Raw genomic sequence first — 22,198 nt, forward strand, 5'->3', positions numbered from 1 at the left:
CTTCTGTAATATTTTGGTTTTAGATGTAAGCCTTATGTAAAACCTGCCCCGACCCGTTAAACTGCCATCCTGTTCTTGCCACGGCCATTACCACGCTCCCGTCTCCTGCTCCACTCTACACAGTGGCTTAATGAATACCATGAATATCTACACGCCGCTGGCCCCTCACTATCTCTACAAGCCTGTACCCTCAAAGAAAATAATTGTCCAACACAATTCTGCCGCCTAGCTTTAATGTTTCAGCGCCCCCGCAGCCGCGCAGCGCCGTGCAGCGACTGGGGAGGGGGATGGGCCCCCTCCTCTCCAGCGAGGACGACATGTGCACGGCGAGCCGGAGCTCACCTCCCGGCCAAGGCTGATGTGCGGCGCACGACCTGCTACATGCCCGCAGCCCGTATCTGTTCACCGCGGGCGCGGCGTACTTCAACACCTCTGCTCCCCTCATAGTGCGGGCGAGCGGTATCTCAGGGTACTTGAGGGGTCCGAGCGGCCTTCGTTGGACGCAAGCTGCAACGGCCGGTCTGGCCATCCGACTCAATCTACATCAACTACATGGACAGTCACCATAAGCAATAATTACATTTGGGAATTTAACAACAATATTTGGTGGACATTGCAAAATTTTTCTTCACCTTTAAGTATTAAAAGTTTATCTTCAGAAATACAAATTCTACAAACATAAAAACTTTACTGCACCGGCAACAACAAAATTTTGAAATTGCAACCAACCAAATTACTAAAATCTTATAAATGCTTCCGCAATTAATCTTAATATCAACATCAAAACTTGGACCTTATTTTGGAAACAAAGCTTATGTTCTTCTGTGTTACCCCTTGGAGGAACTTTTGGGGGGGGAGGTCTGTACCGGGCGGTACACCTCTACTCTGTTTATTTAAAAGTTGCGCCAGTTGAAACTCCTCTTCTGGAGGAAGGTTGAACTTTATCTATTCTATTAATTCTCTACTTTCTCAGAAGATGTCACCACGTGGAAAATTTTGAGTTTTTGAACTGTGTCACTTTTGATGTGTTTTTGTTTCGCTTGAAGTAAGAAGTGGGAACTTTCTCTTCTAGAGGACACTACTGAAGAATTACAATAGTGCAACCTAGTGCGAAATCAAAGAACTATTTTGTTGGAGAAATTTTTATTTCAAAAGTTTGTTTCTTGTTAAATTTCTTTCTGTTATTGTTTAAGTTGGCTGTATACCCCTCTTTTTCCCCTTAGTTTGGATCTAGCCAATCCCGAATTTCTTTAATTAATTTTCCACCAATAATGTGTTTCTTTTTCCTCTATGTAGGGGTTTCTTTTCCCGTACCAATAAAGATTTTGTGGGAGGGTGTTTTATTTCCCCTAACGCCTAGAATCTTCCGCGAGAGGATATAAACTGCTGATTTTGGGGTCTCCGGGCCACTTCTGTTCCATCTTTCAGTGTATTAAGTACATAGCAGGAGGCGGGAAGCGCCTCTTTCCTCGGCAGCGATCTACTACCAGGTAATGGCCTATTAATATCTTCTTTTCTTGCTAGGTCGGCAGTTTAACTCTCGCGGCGGGTTCGAAGCGTTTTCCATCATGTAACCTTTTCCTAAAATGTAACTACTCTTTTCTTCTTTTTCTTGTAAACTTACATATTGGGATAGAGAGTGCTAACCCTCTCGAGCTCCCACTCACATTTGTTTTGAGGTGAACTTATTTTCTCAAACTTTTCTTCGTTTATGTAATGTAAAGTGTTCTTCTCTAAGTCACCTCTGTAGTATGGGATTAGCCCTTGCGTTAGTGGCCCAGAGCCAGATTAGGTTTTAAAAGCAAAGTGTATTAGGAGTGCAAGTTCGCCTCCTCTCAAGTTGTATTTTAGAGGTCATGTATTAATCTTTTCTCACCTAATAGACCTCAGTAGGTTGGGTATTTTACCCCTGTGTATATGTCCTTTGAGGACAACTTGAAAGTTGAGTTTGGTGTGGCCTGGGAGAGGCTTAACTTTAAGAGCGAGTGGCTCTTTTCTAAAACTGAGAGTTGTATGCCTCGAGGAGGCTTTGCTGTGTAATTTGGAGCAAGGGCTCCAGGGTTTGAGTGGGGTCTTCTGCCCCTTTTGTTAAAATTGGTATATCGTAAAGTTGAGCTAGTTGCTCAAGAATTGTGTTTTCAGGGCTCGAAGCCCAAATTCTTTAATCCCTGTAATTGTACATTTCAAGTTGTATTTCGGCTACTAAGTACCTGTTCTATTTGTTGTTACCTAATTTTGAAAAGAAAATATAACCTTGTTAAATTTTAAAATTTAATTTCTCTTTAGTAGCTTGAGACCTATTCACCACCCAGCACCTTCTTTCATGCTTAACTACCACAAAAACTCGGTAACAATTATTATTATTATTATTATCATCATCATTTCAGTAGATACCTTCATTATCTTCCTGACTGAATAGATTGAATAGAGGAAGACCATTAAGAATGGGCACCACAGAAACACTGCAGGTGTCCTGCCAGCTTAGGTCATGTTCTCCTTTTGGCTCTAGAGTGAATAACTGATCTTCCTGATGAATTGAGGCTAATGACCACATGGCTTTGCAGCTTACAAAAACAGTCACGTTAGTTTGTTACCATGACGTCTGAAAAATATTTCCAAGTCAGCAATGCTGGTCATTGCTGTTTGTAATAAAAATCTAAATTTGTGGATATCTCCATTATTATAGCTTGTATAGTATAAAAGATATAGGGAATTGATTTTCCGTATGTATTGGTATGTGCACTATTTAGATAAAACTATTATTTCTGGAGATATATTATAAAGTTTGTAAAAATTATAAAACAGTAATCACAAATTTCTCTGTAATTATTCCTCTTACAGTATAAGAACATGAAACAGTAAAGATTGGAAATCATATTTCTACCAATTTTATTATGTTTTTTCCTTATACAGATAATATTAATGAATTTGACATTTCCTATTTTGAACTTCTTTGTACCTAATCCGAGAAGAATATAAAGTTTGAACAAAAATGTTAAATGTACAGACAAATTTACAATTGTATTTATATGCAGTAAATAAAAATGTGAATAGAAACATATAATATCTAATATACAGGGTGACCCAAAGTCTGTTAACATTTTACAAGGCAGTACTTCATGGAATATTGGAGGTAGAGTGGTAATAATTGACACACATGATTGGTATGATAAGGGGTTTTATTGACACCATAATAAAGTACACGTGAAGTCGCAAGTCTACCGCGATCATCTGACCTCTTGAGGGATGCTAAAAGACAACATCTGACGGCAATTTCTCACCATACCTACGGATGTGCTATATCACAACATTGTCCCTCGACTACAGGTATTGTTGATGAATGACGGCCAACATGTTGAGCATGTGTTATAAAGAACATCATCTTTGCTAAACCTTGGTTGTTATGCTAATTATTGCTGTTGTATCGTATGAAGCACCAGCTTTTGGTCATTTTGTGTACTTTATTTTGGTGACAATAAAACCCCATGTTAATGCCAATCGTGTGTCAATTATTACCTCTCTGCCTCCAATATTCTGTGAAGTATTGCCTCGCCAAATGTTAATGGACTTTGGGTCACCCTGTAAACTGACAGGTCAGCATCGAAAGAGGGAGCACGAAATGAATGTTGATGCTGGAAAGCAGAAATGAATTTGTCAGGGGCTGAGAACAAATGGACATAAAAGAACAGAGATGGATAAGGAGAGAGCCCATCTATATGAAGATATGGAAAATGTCCTCATCTCCAACCTCTCTGTTTTCTACTTTCTTTTGTTGCTTAGTAATTAAATTAAGTTTATTGATGGCTATATAAAATAGAGCAAAAAGATGTTCATTTTATGCTTGTAGCTATTTTCAGGCAGTCTTTTGTACCAGAATCTTACCATTTCTTTTCACAATCCATCCTCAAGTGATCTACTGGCCAATAAAAACATAATTCTTTGTACTAACTTGGTCATAGTTTTAAATGTTTTGTAATTCTTATTTTTTAATGTTATATTATAATGTAATATTAAATAATTTCATGCAGGAATGTTGGACTTTTCCAGGGCTTCTATGGAGAAGTGTTCCGAGGTACACTGGAGAAAGGAAATGATACTGAACCTAAGCTCGTTGCTGTCAAGAAACTTAAGACAAATTCCATTGGAACAAGTTTGCAAGATTTTGAGAGGGAGATATCCATTATGACGGTAATTGCAGTTGTGCTCAGTTTTGATATTTTGTTTTTCAATTTAAACATTTTGTGTTTACCTAAATGATGTTTAATTTCCTTATAATGTCATTTAATGCTTCTCAAAGATACAGATTTCTGTCTGTACCCGGAGGCTGATTGGATCCTCAAAAGGCACCTCCAAAGATTATGTGGTTGTAAGGGAACAGAAAGAATGATGGCAATGTCCATTATGGGTCATCTAAAACCAGTACCAATGTATAAGTAATGTGACATCATATTAAATGGTATTGGATAGGTGGACCTTCATTTCAATTTTTTGTTAATCTGATATCTGCACAGAAAGGAACAAAGAAAAACAAACACACCATGTTCATTAGACCCTACAATGCGAATGCACCAAGACAACCAGCAAGCAACTTGCACTAATGAAGAGAAGGAGACTGTTTACCGAGTTTACCCGAGTGAGACATATAACCTACTTGCGAATGTGTGGATGGTGAAAATTCATCTCGTTGGTGCTAGAGGGTCTGCCTTCAAAGAAACAGTGGCAGTATTAAAGAAATTTGATATTACTGAAAACCAGATCAATGATATATGTAGAAATCTTTTTAAAAATTCAATTCACATATTACACAACCATTTGTATGGCAATTTCTTGTTTAGATTTTGATATAACTTTTTAGCCTTCTTCTTCTCTTCTTCATCCATTTCCTTATCCAGATTCTGTCTGGGTAGGGTAGTGTACCAAAGCCCTCCACCTTACTCGATCTTTCCACCACTCCTTTTCTAGTACTTTATTGCTATCAACGACTCTATTTACAATACAGTCCACAACAGAGCTCCTCCATCCCATTCTAGGCTGTCCCCTAGGCCTCTTTGCATTCTCTGTATCCATGAAAATTTTCTTTGGTATTCTCTCTCCTGGCATTCTCATAATGTGTCCAAACCATTTTAGCTTTGCTGTATCAATCTCTTCTTGAAGTTTACACACTAACACGCTTCTCCTTATTTCCTCACATTTCATATTCTATCTCGCCTTGTCTTTCCCTGTATGCTCCTCAAGAACCTCATTTCAGCTGCTCGTATCTTACTTTGGTTCTGCTTAGTCAACGTCCAGGCTGCTGAAGTATAGGTCAGTATAGGTTTATAATAGGACAAGTATAAAACCTTCTTGCTCTTCATTGGCACATCTTTATTCCATACAATGTCTCTCACACACTGGTAGAAACTTGCAGACTGCTGTATTCTTAAATCAATTTCTCCATCCAAATTTCCATCTTGTGACATCATGCTACTCAAATATTAAAAAATGTTCACTTTCTACTTTCATTTTCTACACTTGTGTCCAAAAATTAAGCATAATCACTAAACGAGGCCATACCAACTGATAGGAATGTCAGACGGATTGCTGAACAAACAGAAGCTGAATCACACACTATATGTCACACAACTTGTCCAGAAAAAACGGTGTCAGAAAGGTTCTGATAGCTAAGCTACACCTTTGACAACAACTAACAAAACTTGGCAATGTCTTCCACAACAAAATATGCTCTGTATGGTTACCCCTAACAGCCACACATGCTTCGCAGCGACATGGCATCCTCTCTATCAGATGGTCCAAGAGCTCTTGTGGCAGTCGATCCCATTCCTCTAAAAGGGCAATGCGAAGGTCTTGGAGGGTCCTTGGTGGAGGCTGACGGGATGCAATTCGCCTCTCCAATGCATCCCAGGCATGTTCTATAGGATTCAGATCTGCAGACCTCGCTGGCCAGTCCATGCGATGAATGTCTTCCCCAGCCAGAAATTCATCCACCAGTGCAGCGCGGTGCGGTCGGGCATTATCGTCCATTAAGAGGAAGTCTGGAACAACCGCACCTCTGAAGAGTCGAACATGTGATCTCAGTACCTCATTCCTGTATCTCCGAGTGTTAACAGTGTTCCTTGGATCACCCATGAAGATGTGCAGGTCTGTGCGGTCATTCAACGTGATGCCGCTCCACACCATGACGCCACCACCACCATAGTAGTCTCGTTCCACGATGTTCCTGTGGTTGTATCGGCTACCTGGCTCTCTCCAGATTAATGTGCGACGGGAATCGTTCTGCAAACTGAAGCGGGATTCATCTGTGAAGAGCACATGCCTCCATTCATTCGTGATCCGGTTTCGATGTTCACGGCTCCACAGTAAACGGGCCTGTCTCTGTGCTGGAGTGAGCGGGACGCACACCGCTGGACGTCGGGCAAACAGCCCTGCTGTTCTGAGCCTCTGGTAAACTGTTTGCCGGGAAACGGCAACCTCCGAGATGGCTGCAAGCTCCGGTGACAATTGTCGTGCTGGTGCACTCCGATTTCGTCGGGCGGTTAAGGCCAGATATCAGTCCTGCTGTGGGGTTATTACCCTTGGTCGACCTGGTACTGGCCTACGACTAACATCTCCTGTGTCTTGAAATCGTCTCCAAAGCCTTGAAATGACACTTTGTGGCACATTCAAGGATATGGCAACTTCGGTCTGTATCTGGCCTGCTTCCAGGCGGCCGAGTATTCTACCCTGAAAAACGGGGTCCAAATGGCGGTGTTGTGCCATTATGTCGTCACATTCACCACGAGGCTGCACTCTGCACACTATAACAGGGCAAACAAGACTGAGGGAATATGGGGCGCAGGCACTGGCTGTGTTTACCTTGCGGTTATATCGCTGGTCAAAGCAGGGAACATTCCTTTCCTATACAGAGTGAACACATAAGTTGATAGGTGCATATATCGTGCGATTTGCAGTCTATTTCCTGTTGCCCTGTTTACTCGTAACTTATCCTTAACTTTTGGACACTAGTGTATTTTTATCACTCACCTGGATTTTCTGTTACCTCTCGTCATGATCAAAGTATTGCTTTTCGCAGTACTAATCTTCATTCGAAAATTTCTTATCTCCTCATTCCATAAATCAACTTGTGTCTGTACTTCCTCTTCATTATCTCCCCAAACTACAATTGATATTATGTAGAATTCTATCCATGATGATAATGAAGAGTAAGAGAGACAATACACTTCCCTGTCTTAAGCCTGTCTCAACTCTGAACCATTTAGTTTGACCCACTTTGATTCTAACACAGCTTTTGCAATTTTGATGCAATGCTATTACCATCTGCATTGTTTCATTCGCTATCTTTGACTCTGTCAATGCTTTCCATACCAAATTCCTTGGGACACTGCCATACGCCTTTTCAATATCCAGAAACGTTACTACCATATCTTTTCCATATTCCCAATACCTTTCCATCATTTGACGCAATGTAAATATTGGGTTAAATATGGACCTGTCTCTTCCGAATCCATACTGGGTTTCTGCCAGTTTTCCTCTACTCTCTCTTATCCGTTTATCCAAGGATCTTAGCTGTATGAGGTATCAGTGTCACTCCTCTGTAATTTTCGCATTGCTTTCTGTCTCGTTTCTTGAAAATTGGTATAATGACCCCTTTCGTCCACTCTTTTGGAACAGTCCCTATCACTCTGAAGAGTCTACACAACCACTGTAGACCAATTGCTCCTGCTGCTATTATCATTTCTATGGTGACCTTGTCAATTCCAGCTGCCTTGCCTCGTTCCGTTCTTTTAGTGGCCCACTCAGTATCTGGCATGGACACCTCATTTTCCTTATATTCCATCTGCACTAAATCTGGGTCTTCGATTTCTCCTTATACCGAGGTATTTTGCACATTGTAAAGCTGTTCAGAGTATCTTCCCCACCTCTGCAATATATCCTGCTTCTATGTCATCACTTCCTCCTGTTCATTTTTAATGAAGTTAGCACCTTCACCAGGGTTTTTCTTCCTTTTAACCAACTTTTTAGCCATTAATTGTAAATTATGAATGCATTTTTCCTTCTAGACCTTCATGTTCACAAGAAATGCCAGGCAGTTTTTTTTTTTTTAATATACAGACTTCTGTGCACAGGTGAAGGGTATGTGTACAGCAAGTTGAATGCAAAAGTCTAGGAGCAGCTGCAGCTAAATGCCTACTAGCAGTTTTTATACATGGAAAATGATCTGGTGCTAGAACTTCTACACCTCAAATGAATCTCACAAAGCTATTATGAATTGTTTGTTTACTGAACTGTTGCCCAGTAACTTGCTGAAAATCCTGGTGTAGTTTTTATGCTGTTATTGTGCAGTTCTTCTTGCCAAAATCTTTGAAAAGCAAACCTTGTATTTGTTTGTCCAACCCTTGTCCCGTTTCCCTACGGGCTCGGGTATGAGGTGAGATGAATCTGTCATGGCGGGTTTTTATGTCCGGATGCCCTTCCTGACATCAAACTCATCAGAGAAGTTAATGAGATGAAATGAATGACGTGGATAGTAGGGAGAGGGTGAAAGACGGTGCCGGCACATAGCCTACTCCTGTCGAATAGCACCAACGGGGTCTGTTCAAGGCTTACCATCTCCATCCGACGGACGAATCACCATCAACAGCGTCATATACCCTCACTCCATATGAGCACTGCAGAGAGTTTTGGAATTTAATCCAGGCTTTTGGCACACAATCTAGCGATTAGAAATCGTATACCACCACCTCCCCTACCCTGCCGGCCAAATTTTTTCAACCAACGGGACTCGAGCAGCTGCAGCTAAATGCCTACTGGCAGTTTTTATACATGGAACATTATCTGGTACTAGATCTTGTACACCTCAAATGAATCTCACAAAGCTATTATGAATTGTTTGTTTACTCAACTGTTACCCAGTAACTTGCTGAAAATCCTGGTGTAGTTTTAGTGCTGTTTATTCTTGCCAAAATCTGTGAAAAGCAAACCTTAATAGATGTAATTTTTATTTATTTTTATAGGCCTTAAGCTGGCTTTCTTTGTACTGTATGTGTTTCATTTAAATTTCTGTAGTTTAGAAATGGCATAAACAATATGTACAGCCAATTTCTGCATAGAATGGCTCAGTCCCATCAACTGGCTTAATATATTCATTCCCAAGTTTAGAAGCCAATACAAATTAAGAAATATAAATGTGTTATCGCTGACAAGAAATATGTTCTGCTACAAATGTTAGGTTCAGAATCACATATTTTTAAGTTTGAAAAGTGTATATACTCTTCATTGTGTTTTCACAATGAATTGTTATTGACTGCAATTTAAATTTGATATACTTTTGAATTTCTTTTGTAGAAATTGAAGCATCCTAATATTGTAGAAATTAAGGGTGTCATTCAGGAACCTGAAACAAGCCTTGTAATGGAATTTGTTCAGCATGGATCTTTACAAAGCTACCTCAAGATCCACCGTGAAACACTAGAACAGCAGCACCTTCTTAAATTTGCCCTGGATGTTGCAAGGGTGAGTTGAATTTTACTACATTGAATTTTGCTAAGTATTACTGTTTTAATCTAGACATTTCAATGACATAATCTAAGGAAAAATCTACTACTTTTCTTAATATGATGAAAATGTATTCCACCCACCTTTTTATTAACCTCAATAGTTATGTGTGTTAAACTCATTGACATACAATTATTTTACTCGAAACAGCATCATTGAATGTGGTTATTTCTTTACATTTTTTGTTTTAAATATTGAAACTAATAACATTGAATTTTATCATCCATTCATAGTGTATCAGTCATTTAACTTGATTGCTTCTCTGAAGATAACTCTGCAACTTTCATGGCAAAGATCCCTTTCCTTTAGTGCACAAATGTGTGAGCTCCCACTTCTTGTTTCATATGGTGTATAAAAAAGTGAACTGCCTTAAATTGAAGAGTTAGTTGATGATTTATGATGTTCTTCATACCATTGGCAGTCCTAAGGAATGACAATTCATGTTCAAGCCATGTCTTAACTCTCTTGATCTTATAAATATGGTTGCCAAAAATGCTTGATGCTTTATCAGATACAGTATTTCAATAGCATTGTCTTCTCCACTACCAAGGGGAAATTAGAAAATTCTTTCATCTTCCTCACAATGCTAAAACAACTCACTTAATTGTATATAATATCATCATCATCATCATGGTCCAGCTCCTTGGCTGAACGATCAGCATACTGGCTTTTGGTTCAGAGAGCCCTGGGTTCAATTCCCACCTGTGTTGAGGATTTAAACTGCATACGGTTTATTCCTCTGGCTCAGGGACTGGTTGTTTGTGTTAATCACTTTTCTTCATCTGCATACAACACATCACACTACTAACCACCACCCAAACAAGCAATAAAGTGGGAAAATGCTAGGAAGAAGATTGTTATTACTATCCTCATCTCAAAATTGTGATACAAATTGAAAAAGACCATTGTATGAATGTGATGCACAATTTTATATAGTAGCATATACCATTGAAATGTTGTCGTCAGACAAAATGTGCCAGTACTACCTGTGAATGTAATATTAATCAGGAAATTTACAATCAAAATCAGTATATACTCACCCACACCACTGCATTTCCAATTAAAATACACACAGTGATTGTATCCGTTAATATAAGGAAATGGGTTAACTTTTTCAAGGATTTGGAGGTTAAGTAAATTGGTTGAAGTTTAGATTTCAATAACTTTTGGGAGATACAGTGTACTTTCTTACTTAAAGAATTCTCGTCCTCTATCCTGATTAATATTTATATAACTTGTTTTGCTACTTGTTTAACATTGCACTACCTCATCAAAGATTTTGGCGATGGAAGGATTGGAAAGGGCTAGGATTGGGAAAATAGTGGCTGTGGCCTTAATTAAAGTACAGCCTACATTATCTGGTATGAAAATGGGAAACCATGGAAAACCATCTTCACAGCTGCCGATGGTGTGATTCAAACCCATTATCTCTAAAAAGTATGTAGGTTGCTTTGTTAAAGATTTCAGAATCATGTGAATTTTGTGTAATATTGTCTAATAGTATTGCAATTATCATTTTACGTAGTTACTAAATTACGTAATGTTCTACAAATTGTACACATGTTTTGTGACAAGTGAAAATAGCTGTTATTATTTAAAATAGCTCAATCTCATAACTGCAGAAGTTTTTGAGTGTTGTTTTTGTATTACATTTTTCAGTAGTCTTTGCTTATTGTGAATATTTTATAGTTATAATTTGGAGCTGTAGAGTATCATTCCAAACTGCATTATTCTTCATTTAGGAAACATTTCTGTTCTGTTTTAAGAAACCACTGGAATATATCCCATTTGTAACGCATATTTATAATAAAAATAATAATATTAAAACTGTGTAATAAGGGGCATATGTGTATTACATGGCTGTGATCTGCATTTACAACTCCGGCCTCATTCTGTGTGATTTTAATCGCTCTGTTTCTGTCCATTCAATATTTGTTTAATTTGTGTTGTGTGGAGACATGATTTATACAATATTTTGTAGGGTATGGAGTACCTGGGTCAGCAAAATATTGTGCACCGAGATTTGGCAGCTCGCAATATCCTTGTGGCTAATGAACACCACGTTAAAATATCAGATTTTGGCCTGGCACAATTTATGGGTAACAATGGTTACTACATCCTCAAGACCAGCAGGGAACTTCCCATCAAATGGTATGTTGTTTTATAGTTAAAAGCTCTGTGAACTGCTACTTTCTCTCTGTGTCTCATTCATATTTATCATGTTTGACCTAATAATAGTTTTTTTAAATGTTCTTCAGTGTTAGCATCCACTGTCTAGCACTGATGACAATTGAAACAATTCATGCTGCACTATGGTAATTAAATTACCTTGTGCATGATATCAACCTTTCGAAAATCTCTTTCTTTGGCAACCAATTATTGTCGGGAGAGAAACACTCAATCTTTGTGTTCATTACCAACATTGCAGTTAGAAAGACATTTTTGTCTGGTGTGCTTGTATAGTGTGCATGGGATCTGAATAGTGATTGTTCATTAAAAAGGTTGGTTCTTTGAGATATAGTGTGTTTATGTATGTGTATATTTTACATTTTGCTAGAATGTTAAGAGAAAATATGTGGAAATTCAGTGTTTGTATTGATGTTTGCATATTTGTGTCTTTTGTCTGGTAATTGACAGATGCAGATTCTGCTTTATGTTACAATGATCTGATGTGTTCTGTGTAATTTTATTGTTATTTTTGTTGATATTTTGACTATTTTGTCCATTGTAGAATTGAGAGCAATTACTGCATTTGTTTGTTTGTTTGTTTGTTTGTTTGTTTATAATTGAAGCAGCAGTTTGCATCTACCTAATAATAATAATAATAATAATAATAATAATAATAATAATAATAATAATAATAACGAAATAGAAAAATATGAAATTTAAAAAAATTAATGCCAAGTTCACGTTGCGGCAACTTTTAACTTACAGGTTTAACAGTGACAACTACGGAAGGATTGTAGAACGTGGAAGGAAACCTAATGAGGCTATGAGATCGTATCTCGTTGTGGGGAAAGGGAAATGCATGGCAACTAACCTTAAAAAAACATATATATTAAATAAATTAAAATATAACATTAAAGAAAAGGAGGCCAGCTACATTTTGGAAATAAAACACAAGTACCCTAAACTAAAATACATACTAACATAGAAAACTACAGCTCTTCTGATAGTGGATTGTATAGTTTTTAAATTTACATAGCTTACAAATTCGAAAGTTACATTAAACAAGAAAAGGACAAAACATAAGAATGAATTTAAATGAAGAGAAAAGCAGTCACATAGCGCTTACCTAGAGAGACTGGGGACCCAAGGCGGAATGGACGCAAAACGTGTCCGCCCGCTGAGGCGATCAGAATTCAAAGACGCAGACAGTAGCCTTGGCTCTCACGAGGAGCCAGAAACCAGAAATTGTACGATTACTAGGTAACCAATGAAAACACGCAATTTCCCCAGACCTCCATATTCACCAATGGAAAAGATTGTTATTCTGACCAATAAAAATACATTTCCTTATATGGACAAGTTCAAGAGAGTTGGATTTACGAAACATAGCAATTTCACAATCGGAAATTTACACATGCCCTTACAAGCTACTTCAAAAGTTGCTTTCAATTTTAAAACAAATCTAAAAATTATTACAAAAATTTCCTTAAAACAAGCATTCTTCAAAATCAGTTTTCACATTTTTCATAATTAAGAGTTAACATTTTCCTAACAAGGCCTAAATATTGAATCTTAATAATAATAGTAGTAATTAGCGTTCTTCTTCAGTCCAAATCCACAATTATAAATTTAAACATCATACTTAGAGCCAAATTTGAAACAGAGTTTATAATCACAAAATGAATCTTTTCTTGATGACCGTTCATCCACAGGGACGATGACTTTGTCCTTAATGTCTTTTCCTGAAGGCCGTTGACCCAAAGGTCACATCTTATGTATGTGTATATTTCACATTTTGCTAGAATGTTAAGAGAAAATATGTGGAAATTCCATGTTTGTATTGATGTTTGCATATTTGTGTCTTTTGTATGGTAATTGACAGATGCAGATTCTGCTTTATGTTACAATGATCTGATGTGTTCTGTGTAATTTTATAGTTATTGTTGTTGAAATGTTGACTATTTTGTCCATTGTAGAATTGAGAGCAATTACTGCATTTGTTTGTTTGTTTATAATTACATTGAAGATGTTATACCGGTTACTGAAAAAAAAAAAAAAAAACCTTGAAATCCTACTTTGAAACATTTTGTCTGCTATGATGAGAATTGAGGGTTGATTTTCATGTTCAGTCTGAGTGTAATCAGTGGGAAACTTATCTGTCAAAGGTGGCCATTCAAACCTACCTATTTTTTCAGCAAATCTAGCAACTTAATTATTAGTCCAACATTCATCATAACATTTCATTCCTGCAAGGGCCAGAAAAGACCTCTTAACTGAGTAATTTGAAACAAGAGTTCACAAATAAATCTTCAAAGCAATGTTGACATTTTGAACATATCCCAAAGATGTTTAGTTATGTAAGTTTGTTTAAATGTGGTAATGATGAACTGTTATTTCCTTCCTGTAAGAGAAAACTTTTAAGATGGATGCATTATGTTACAAATGTTTTTGTTGTAATTCGTCAACTGATTACTGAATTTCATCAGGACCAGTTTCTCTATGTTTTGACAGAAATGAGAATCTTTTAGAAAATTCTTTATAAACAGATATCCTCATTGTTAATTCAGTTGACAGTTTGTCTAACCTCTTCTTATGATTGTTTTGCAGGTTACTGTTAATGAGATCATTTCTGATGCATCAAAAAATCTCTTCCAGTTTTTAATTTGTTTGGTGTCTCCAAAAACTGCAAAAAGTAATTAGTGGGACGTAAAACCAATAACATTATTATTATTATTATTATTATTATTATTATTATTATTATTATTATTATTATTATTATTATTATTATTTTACTTTGTTAGTCTTACTTTCCAGTGTATCTATTGCTAGTTGTATGTTCTTCAGTTTCCTTTCTCCAGTACCTACTTTAATAAATATCATTTGATATTTTGATTTCATTCAGAAAGGTGACAAGAGAGTTTTACAAGTTGACCACTGTCCCAGCATCTGTTTCTTCAGATCGTAATTTTTCACTTGCAGCATTGAATCTCTCTAGAATAGTTCCCCATACTGCAGCCATGAAAGTTTTAGAAGAATTTAGTTGTTTTAGAATGCCCTTTGCCTCTCGCCTAGTGACTTATTTCTTATAATCATCTTCTATTATATATTTAAGAGCTTTGATAATGACTTCTAGTTATAGTTTTGAAAGAAGTATTCATTTACTTTGGTGCATTTGGCTTGCCAAGCCTAACACTGCATAGGGTTTTCTGTCAGGGTAATCTCCCGTAGCTTTGCCAGTCCCCTACCACATTTACAAGGCAGCAGCTCTTTGATGAATTTATGTGTCATTTCCTACTCAAAACTTCATCAGGCCTCCTAAGGAAGAACTCCTTCACCCTTAGCTGTTGGACAAGGTCATAAAGTATGTCAAGAAAATGGACAGCAGATCAAATGCCTTGGTATTTCCTGATGATGTGTTGTTATAGGGAGAAATAGAAGCTGAAGTACAGAAAAGAATGGCTGAATGGAACAATATGTTCAGTAACTTTGAGTTGAAGATAGTAAAACAAAGGCTGTAGAAATTACCATCAACTGGAAGGAACAAACTCAAACTACTTAGTTTGTAATATTCCCTTTTGATTTATTGCTAGCCCTTTAAGGATCATTTTATTAGTACTATAGAATTTTTGGATGTGTTCTGCTTGATAGAGATAATAAACAAAAATTTAAACTATATAACGACATTATAGAATGGCTAATAGATAAAAACCAAACTTCTCTTGGTCAAATACTTTTTAGAAATTCAAGAATAAATATTATAAAGGGATGGATCAGAATGACTCAGCATCAGATGTTGCATTAAATGTTTATATCTCACAAGGAGAAGCAAGACCCTGTGTCCAGCCGATTTCAGCGAGCTTCAATGTACCTCTTGTGGGACACTCAACAGTAACTCGTGTTTAAGGGTTAAGGTCAATACACTTTTGCTTTCAAAAAAATTGAGGACAAATATCATGAAACAGGATCCACTTCGGGCCAAGTGGAGGTGGTAGAACACCAAAAGGCGAACACATTTTACTTAAACATGTCAGGTCCTCAACCTAATAATTTCCAAAAAATTGATGAATCCCCCGATTCCAGTGCAACGCATATATACCTGGAGAGATACAACTCAGTCAAGTGGAGTGGTGGCCAAGTAAGCACCGTACTTGTCTACGAACCTTGAGAACGTGAGTTTGAATCTCGTAGTAGCTGTATTTCTTTATACAAAATAAATTATTATTTGAAGGAATGTGAAGATAACAATGCGAATAAAAATATTAGGCAAACTGTGGTGAACTTTATTTTCTACCACAAATTAATATATATACATATAGAGAGAGATCCAGCAGTAACTGTGAGAACGTTTAGGCCTTTATTAATTTCAGGTAGAAAATAAAGTGTACTGCATTTTGTGTAATATTTTTGTTCCCATTTGTACCTTCATATTCCCTCAAATATTAATCTATTTTGTGTAAGAAATATAGCTGCAACGAGACTCAAACTCACGTCTTTGAAGTTCGCGGATAAGTACGGTGACCATTAGGCCACCACTCTGGTTGACTGCGATGTAGCTCTCCAAGTATATATGCGTTGCATTGGAATCGGGGATTCATCAATATTTCAGAAATTATTAGATTGCGGACCTGACGTGTTTAAGTAAAATGTGTTTGCCTTTTAGTGTTCTACCACCTCCACTTTGTTTGAAGCGGATCCTGCATCATGAAATTTGACCTCATTGTTTCGAAAACGAAAGCGTATTGACCTAAACCCTTATACACGAGTTACTTTTGAGTGTCTCCCCGAAGGTACATTGAAGCTCGTTGAAATCGGTTGGCCGCAGGGTCTGGCCAGACCTCGAAGGTTAATGTTATTTGGACATGTACCACGTCTTCTGTTCAGTTCCATTATTTTTAGATATATTTACTGTAATTGATAATATCAGAGCATTGATTGAATTTATCTTGTTTCCTAGGTATGCACCAGAAAGTCTCAGAGATGGCAAGTTCTCTCCATGTTCCGATGTTTGGTCATATGGTGTGACTCTATATGAAATGTTCAGTTTTGGTGAAGATCCTTGCCTCCCTGCATATAATAATGATGAACATGATCAGTCAAAATTGTTAGAAGCTATTGAAAGGGGTGCTCGCTTGCCTTGTCCTGCAACATGTCCACAGATGATATATGTCCGCCTCATGTGCCCCTGCTGGCAGGCTAAAACACATGAACGCCCGTCCTTCACAGAGTTATGTCGTGAGATAGAGGAACTCAGATGAGGTTTTATCATTTAATCCTAAATCTATATATACATATATTTTGTTTTCTATAAAAATGAAGAAAATGTAAAAAAAGAAGCAAATGATTGTTGCACAAAGGCTATTGGTGTTCATCATGTTCCAAGGATAGAGACGAAGATGTTTACATGACTTATATTTGATTGGTATTCCATTTTATATTTCCACATCACTTGTTAGACTCACTGTTTCATGATTGCTTCAATCAGGTGACAGTGTACAAAGTAAAGGTCTCCTACTCCTTGTGTTTAGAAGAACATTTTGAGTTGGCCATGCATTTGAGCCACGCAGCTGTGAACTTGCATCCAGGAGATAGTGGGTTCGCCCCTCACTGTCAGCAGTCCTGAAAATGGTTTTCCGTGGTTTCCCATTTTCACACCAGGCAAATGCTGGGGCTGTACCTTAATTAAGGCCACGTAAAGCGAATCGCAAAGAAAGAACACTTTCTAATAGGCAAGTTAGATTTAATATAATACTTAACATCCTTGACCCAATAAAATGTGTTTGCCTCTTAGTGTTCTACCACCTCCACTTTGTTTGAAGAGGATCCTGCATCATGAAATTTGACCTCATTGTTTCGGAAACAAAAGCGTATTGACCTAAACCCTTCTACATGAGTTACTTTTGAGTAATTGTTGCTTAGTGATTTTTTCATAATGTGTCATATTTTGCACAATATATATATTTTCTTGTATATCCCATACTTCCATCTGTGCTACACATTCTATATTTTGGAACTTTTGTATTTAAAAAAAAAATAGCAGTAATGTATTGTTAAATAGCCTCCGTGGCACAAGCATTAGCGCGTCAGCCTCTCACTGCTGGATACCGTGGTTCAAATCCTGGTCACTCCATGTGAGATTTGTGCTGGACAAAGCAGAGGTAAGATAGTTTTTTTTCTCTGGGTACTCTGGTTTTCCCTGTCATCATTCATTCCCGCAACACTCCCCAATGTCATTTCTTTCCATTAATTATTCATTAATCATTGCCCCAGAGGAGTGCGACAGGCTTCGGCAGCTGGCACTTTTCCTATCCTCGCTGTTAGATGGCTGGGGCTTCATTCATTCCATTCCTGACCCAGTCGAATGACTGGAAACAGGCTGTGGATTTTCATTTTCATATTGTTAAATGTTTTGTCTGGCACCTTGGCCGAATGATCATTGATCTGGCCTTTGGTTCAGAGGGCCCCATATTTCATTCCCAGCTGGGTCTTGGATTTTAACTATGTATGGTTGATTCCTCTGTGGGGGGCATGATTAGCCCAGTGGCTTATCTCCTGGCTTCTCACTTGGAAGGCTGAGGTTCAAACACCAGTCAACCTTGGGTTGAGATTTTCGTCTCAAAAATCACGTGGCATGAGGAAGGGCATCCAGCGTTAAACCCTTGGCCAAAACCGAAATGAACCTGGGTGGCCTCAGAAATAACTGAAGAAAGTTTTGCACACCTGGTGGCTATGATCGTTAAAGCATCAAGTCTATATGGTCTGACACCATGGTTAGCTGGCTCGAGTCCCGTTAGTCAAAAAAATTTCGCCATCAGATTGTTCGCTAGCAAGGTAGGAGTGGTGGTGGTGTACAGTTTCTAATCACTAGATTGCGTATCAAAATCCTGGAATCACTTCCAAACTTCTTCACAGTGTTCATATGGAGTGAGGGAATATGAAGCTATTGATGACAATTTGTCGGGTGGATGGGGACATTAAGCTGTGAGCAGACCCCTTGGTGCTATTCAACAGGAGCAGGCTATATGCCGGCACCGGATTTCTCCCTCTCCTTTCATCTTATCATAAATCACATCATTAATATCATCTCATTAACTCCTCTGATGTGGTTGACGTCAGAAAGGGTTTCCGGTCGTAAAACGTGCTACAAAAATGAATCTCACTTCATACCTGACCCCATAGAGAAACAAGATGAGGGTTGCACGTACATACATACATACATACATACATACATACATACATACATACTGCCCCCATTTTTCCCGAGCTAAGCCCAGCCATCGAGCGAGAGATCCCAAGGTGGACCGTTCGATCGTTGGCTATCACTTTCTAGAGGCATTTAAGGGATGTTAAGGATTGATGACCAAGCAGGATAAAAAGAAATATTAAAACAACACTCTGACATTTATTCACATAAGCAAACAACAAATAAAATACTCTTGCTGATGTGTTTTACAAAAATAGAACTTCCATAATATTGCATTTCTTCATTTATGGTAACACGCGCTCTTAATCTCCAGCCTTACTGTGCTGTAATGAAAACCAAAGAAAAATTAGGCCTCTTGCCTTTCCGAATCAAAATATTTGATTGAAAGAATTAAATAAGTTAACATAGAAGCTCATAAAATCATAAACAGCTGTCTTGCTAACGAGTGTTTTACAATAAATGTGTTCAAAGCTTTACCAACTCAAAGTAGTCTCAACACGTGGTTTTAAGATGTACTCAACTGAATTTATCATTTACAACATTTAACATTAGTCAATGACACCAACATGAACTTTAGTAGAAAATGAAAATTGATTTCAAAATTTTCTAATTTCTAACTCATAAAATTTTAATGGAAGATTCTAGTAAAATCCATAAGCACTACCATCGTTTGGGCTACAGGTTGAAACTATCGCGAGCGTGAGCCTTAATCGTATTATTTTTATTCCCTACTTGTGAAATACACTCGCAACACGTGCTCCAATAATTATAATCTATCTTGCGTTCCCAATACACAAGAATAAGTCAAATATCACCATTAAATCATCAATTGCACGATTATACAACAAGTATCCCTCAAGATTGGTCATATTCCAGACTCTTCATGAACAGAGCACATTCAATCTCAGATATAAGGACTCTACAGTAATTTTATGGCTCACGAGCGTTTAATTCTGCTTTACCCGATCTTTAGTCAATATTATTACTATTTAAGTGATTATTACATCTACTGATCCTCGTGGAATATCGTAAAATTAGATGACTTCATCATAAATACAACAAGTGATCTTAAAAGACACTAGGTTCGACCCTATTCACTCAAAATGTACACGTAAATTTCAGTCCAGTAACTTTCAACATTACAAGGAAAGTAGATTTATCGCGTGGTCAGTGATTATTAAGTATAAAGCTCCTAAGCATGGGAAATCATTCAAAGACAACCTACATGTCTACTCTAATAGATTCAAAAATTTCATTCACACGTACCTAGTCTACCACGACACCTTAAGAAATGGAAAAATGAAATATTTCTAACTACAACAAACTAATAGATCTACGACTTAAAGAAGAAAGACCTCTAGTTGTACAAAAGGTAAGACAGATAAATTAAATTAAAAAGGTACTCAAGTTTTGATGGGGTTCGATTCCCGTCGACAGTCAATTATTTCAGCATTTTCCTCCGGTCAGTCTCCTTCCAATTACCAGACACGCCTCACATTTTTACAGCTCCATGGAGGCTCCGTAGCAGGTGTCCCTCGATGAAATTATGATGTCGGTGGTTGCGGAATTATCCATCTTGAGGTGTTCAACTTCCAAGACGACTTCGGTAGAACGCCGGTCACAAGCTGTAACTGAGATGACAAAATGAAGTATATTCCACAAGCGCACGTCGAATATAGTTAGCTCGTCTACACAGTCACACTTAACTTGGTGTTTAAAGCGTTTTTATTCCATAGGAATACACTAATGGTTTCTCTAAATTCTAGCAGAACGGCGTCGACTTGAACTGAAATTACTTCTCCACGTGGTCCGATACCGTGGTGCAGCACAACACGACGAAGGATATTCAGAGTAAGAGCTTCAGAACTTCAGAGTAAGAGTTTCAAGAGAGCGATTTACTCGAAACAAGGCCTTTTTATATTATCAGCCTGGGAGGTGTGATCTTCAACGAGAACGGTAATTGGCTGATGGTCTCATTTAATTGGCGCAGACTATTCCAGAAACAGACTGAGTTGCGCGCGTGCGGTAGTCACGTGGCTTGCTCTGACCTTGGCACAGTCCTGCCGGTGTGTCACCCCTCTGAACAACGAAAAAAACTCGTTCTTAGCTCGCCACTACTCCCCAAATGATATGCTGCGGTTCCAAGCAGACAATAAAATTTTCACTTTCCACTTGTTGAAAATATTCATAATATCGCCAATTTTAACGGGGACAATACAAACGTACATGCATGCATGCATACATACATACATACATACATACATACAGCGTTGATTCCTTCATGCTGTAGGGGTAGCATGCCTGCCTCTTACCCGGAGTTCCCAGGTTTGATGCCCGGGCAGGTCAGCAAGTTTTACATGGATCTGAGGGCTGGTCCTAGGTCCAATCAGCCTGTGTATTTACAATTGAGGAGCTATCTGACTGTAAGATAGCGACTTTGGTCTTTAAAGCCAAGAATAAGGGTCAAGAGGATTCATCTTGCTGACCACATGACACCTCATAATCTTCTGGCCTGTGGACCGAGTAAAGGTCACTTCGTAGGCCAAGGCCCTTCGGGATTGTTGCACAATTGGGTTGGGTTTTTCTGGTTGATTCCTCTGTTGAGAACTGGGTATTTGTGTTTGTCGCAATACACTTCTCTTCATCTACACACAACACACTTAATTGCCAACCACCATAGAAACATTCAATAGTGATTACATCCCTCCACATAGGATTGGCATCAGGAAGGGCATCTGGCCACAATACTGGGCCAAATCTCCACCAAGTGCTGACTCCAATAAACTGGGAAAAAGGCCATGAAGGAGATAGTTAAATATTTTATTAGTTCAATAATAAAAATAATAATAATTTTATGGCTTCAGCTTCTGTTCACAGGCATTTTGTTTTGACACCATTTGGAACAGACTGCCTGTGTGTCAATTTCAAAGTTTTGTTTTACTCGTTTACCGAATGATGGAGAAACCGGACCTCCGTTGGGTTACCTGTGGTTGATTTTAAATAATTTTGTTGGGTTAACACTAAATGTGTCACCAGAGATCTCTTACACACCAACATCATATGACATGGAGGATTTAAAGGATTTCTCCTGCCCTTCAAAATTCCTAGTATCTCTGCTGGGTTTGATCCCATGATCTTGGGTTTCATAGGCTGACACTCTGCCAGTTATCCAGTTAGGGAGCTGCTTCGTTTGATAGTGATAGTATACAAATTATGCACAGCAATGAACCGTGATGTACAGTGCCCATTTTTGTTGTTGTTATAATTAAGTCTGCA

At 38.0% G+C, this 22,198-nt stretch overlaps 1 protein-coding gene across 1 annotated transcript in view; it reads left to right on the plus strand.

The window, feature by feature from the left end:
- hop (tyrosine-protein kinase hopscotch) overlaps nucleotides 1-17,254 on the plus strand; it is a 133,696-nt gene extending 116,442 nt beyond the window's left edge. Inside the window, exons 14-17 of the mRNA XM_067146298.2 lie at nucleotides 4,048-4,188; nucleotides 9,343-9,510; nucleotides 11,534-11,703; nucleotides 16,676-17,254. Coding sequence (XP_067002399.1) covers nucleotides 4,048-4,188; nucleotides 9,343-9,510; nucleotides 11,534-11,703; nucleotides 16,676-16,976 — 780 coding nt within the window. The 3' untranslated portion in view covers nucleotides 16,977-17,254. The remainder of the gene's footprint in view (nucleotides 1-4,047; nucleotides 4,189-9,342; nucleotides 9,511-11,533; nucleotides 11,704-16,675) is intronic.
- Nucleotides 17,255-22,198: the final 4,944 nt, after the last annotated feature.

The sequence above is a fragment of the Anabrus simplex genome, chromosome 4, assembly GCF_040414725.1.
Source record: "Anabrus simplex isolate iqAnaSimp1 chromosome 4, ASM4041472v1, whole genome shotgun sequence".
Classification (NCBI taxonomy): domain Eukaryota; kingdom Metazoa; phylum Arthropoda; class Insecta; order Orthoptera; family Tettigoniidae; genus Anabrus; species Anabrus simplex.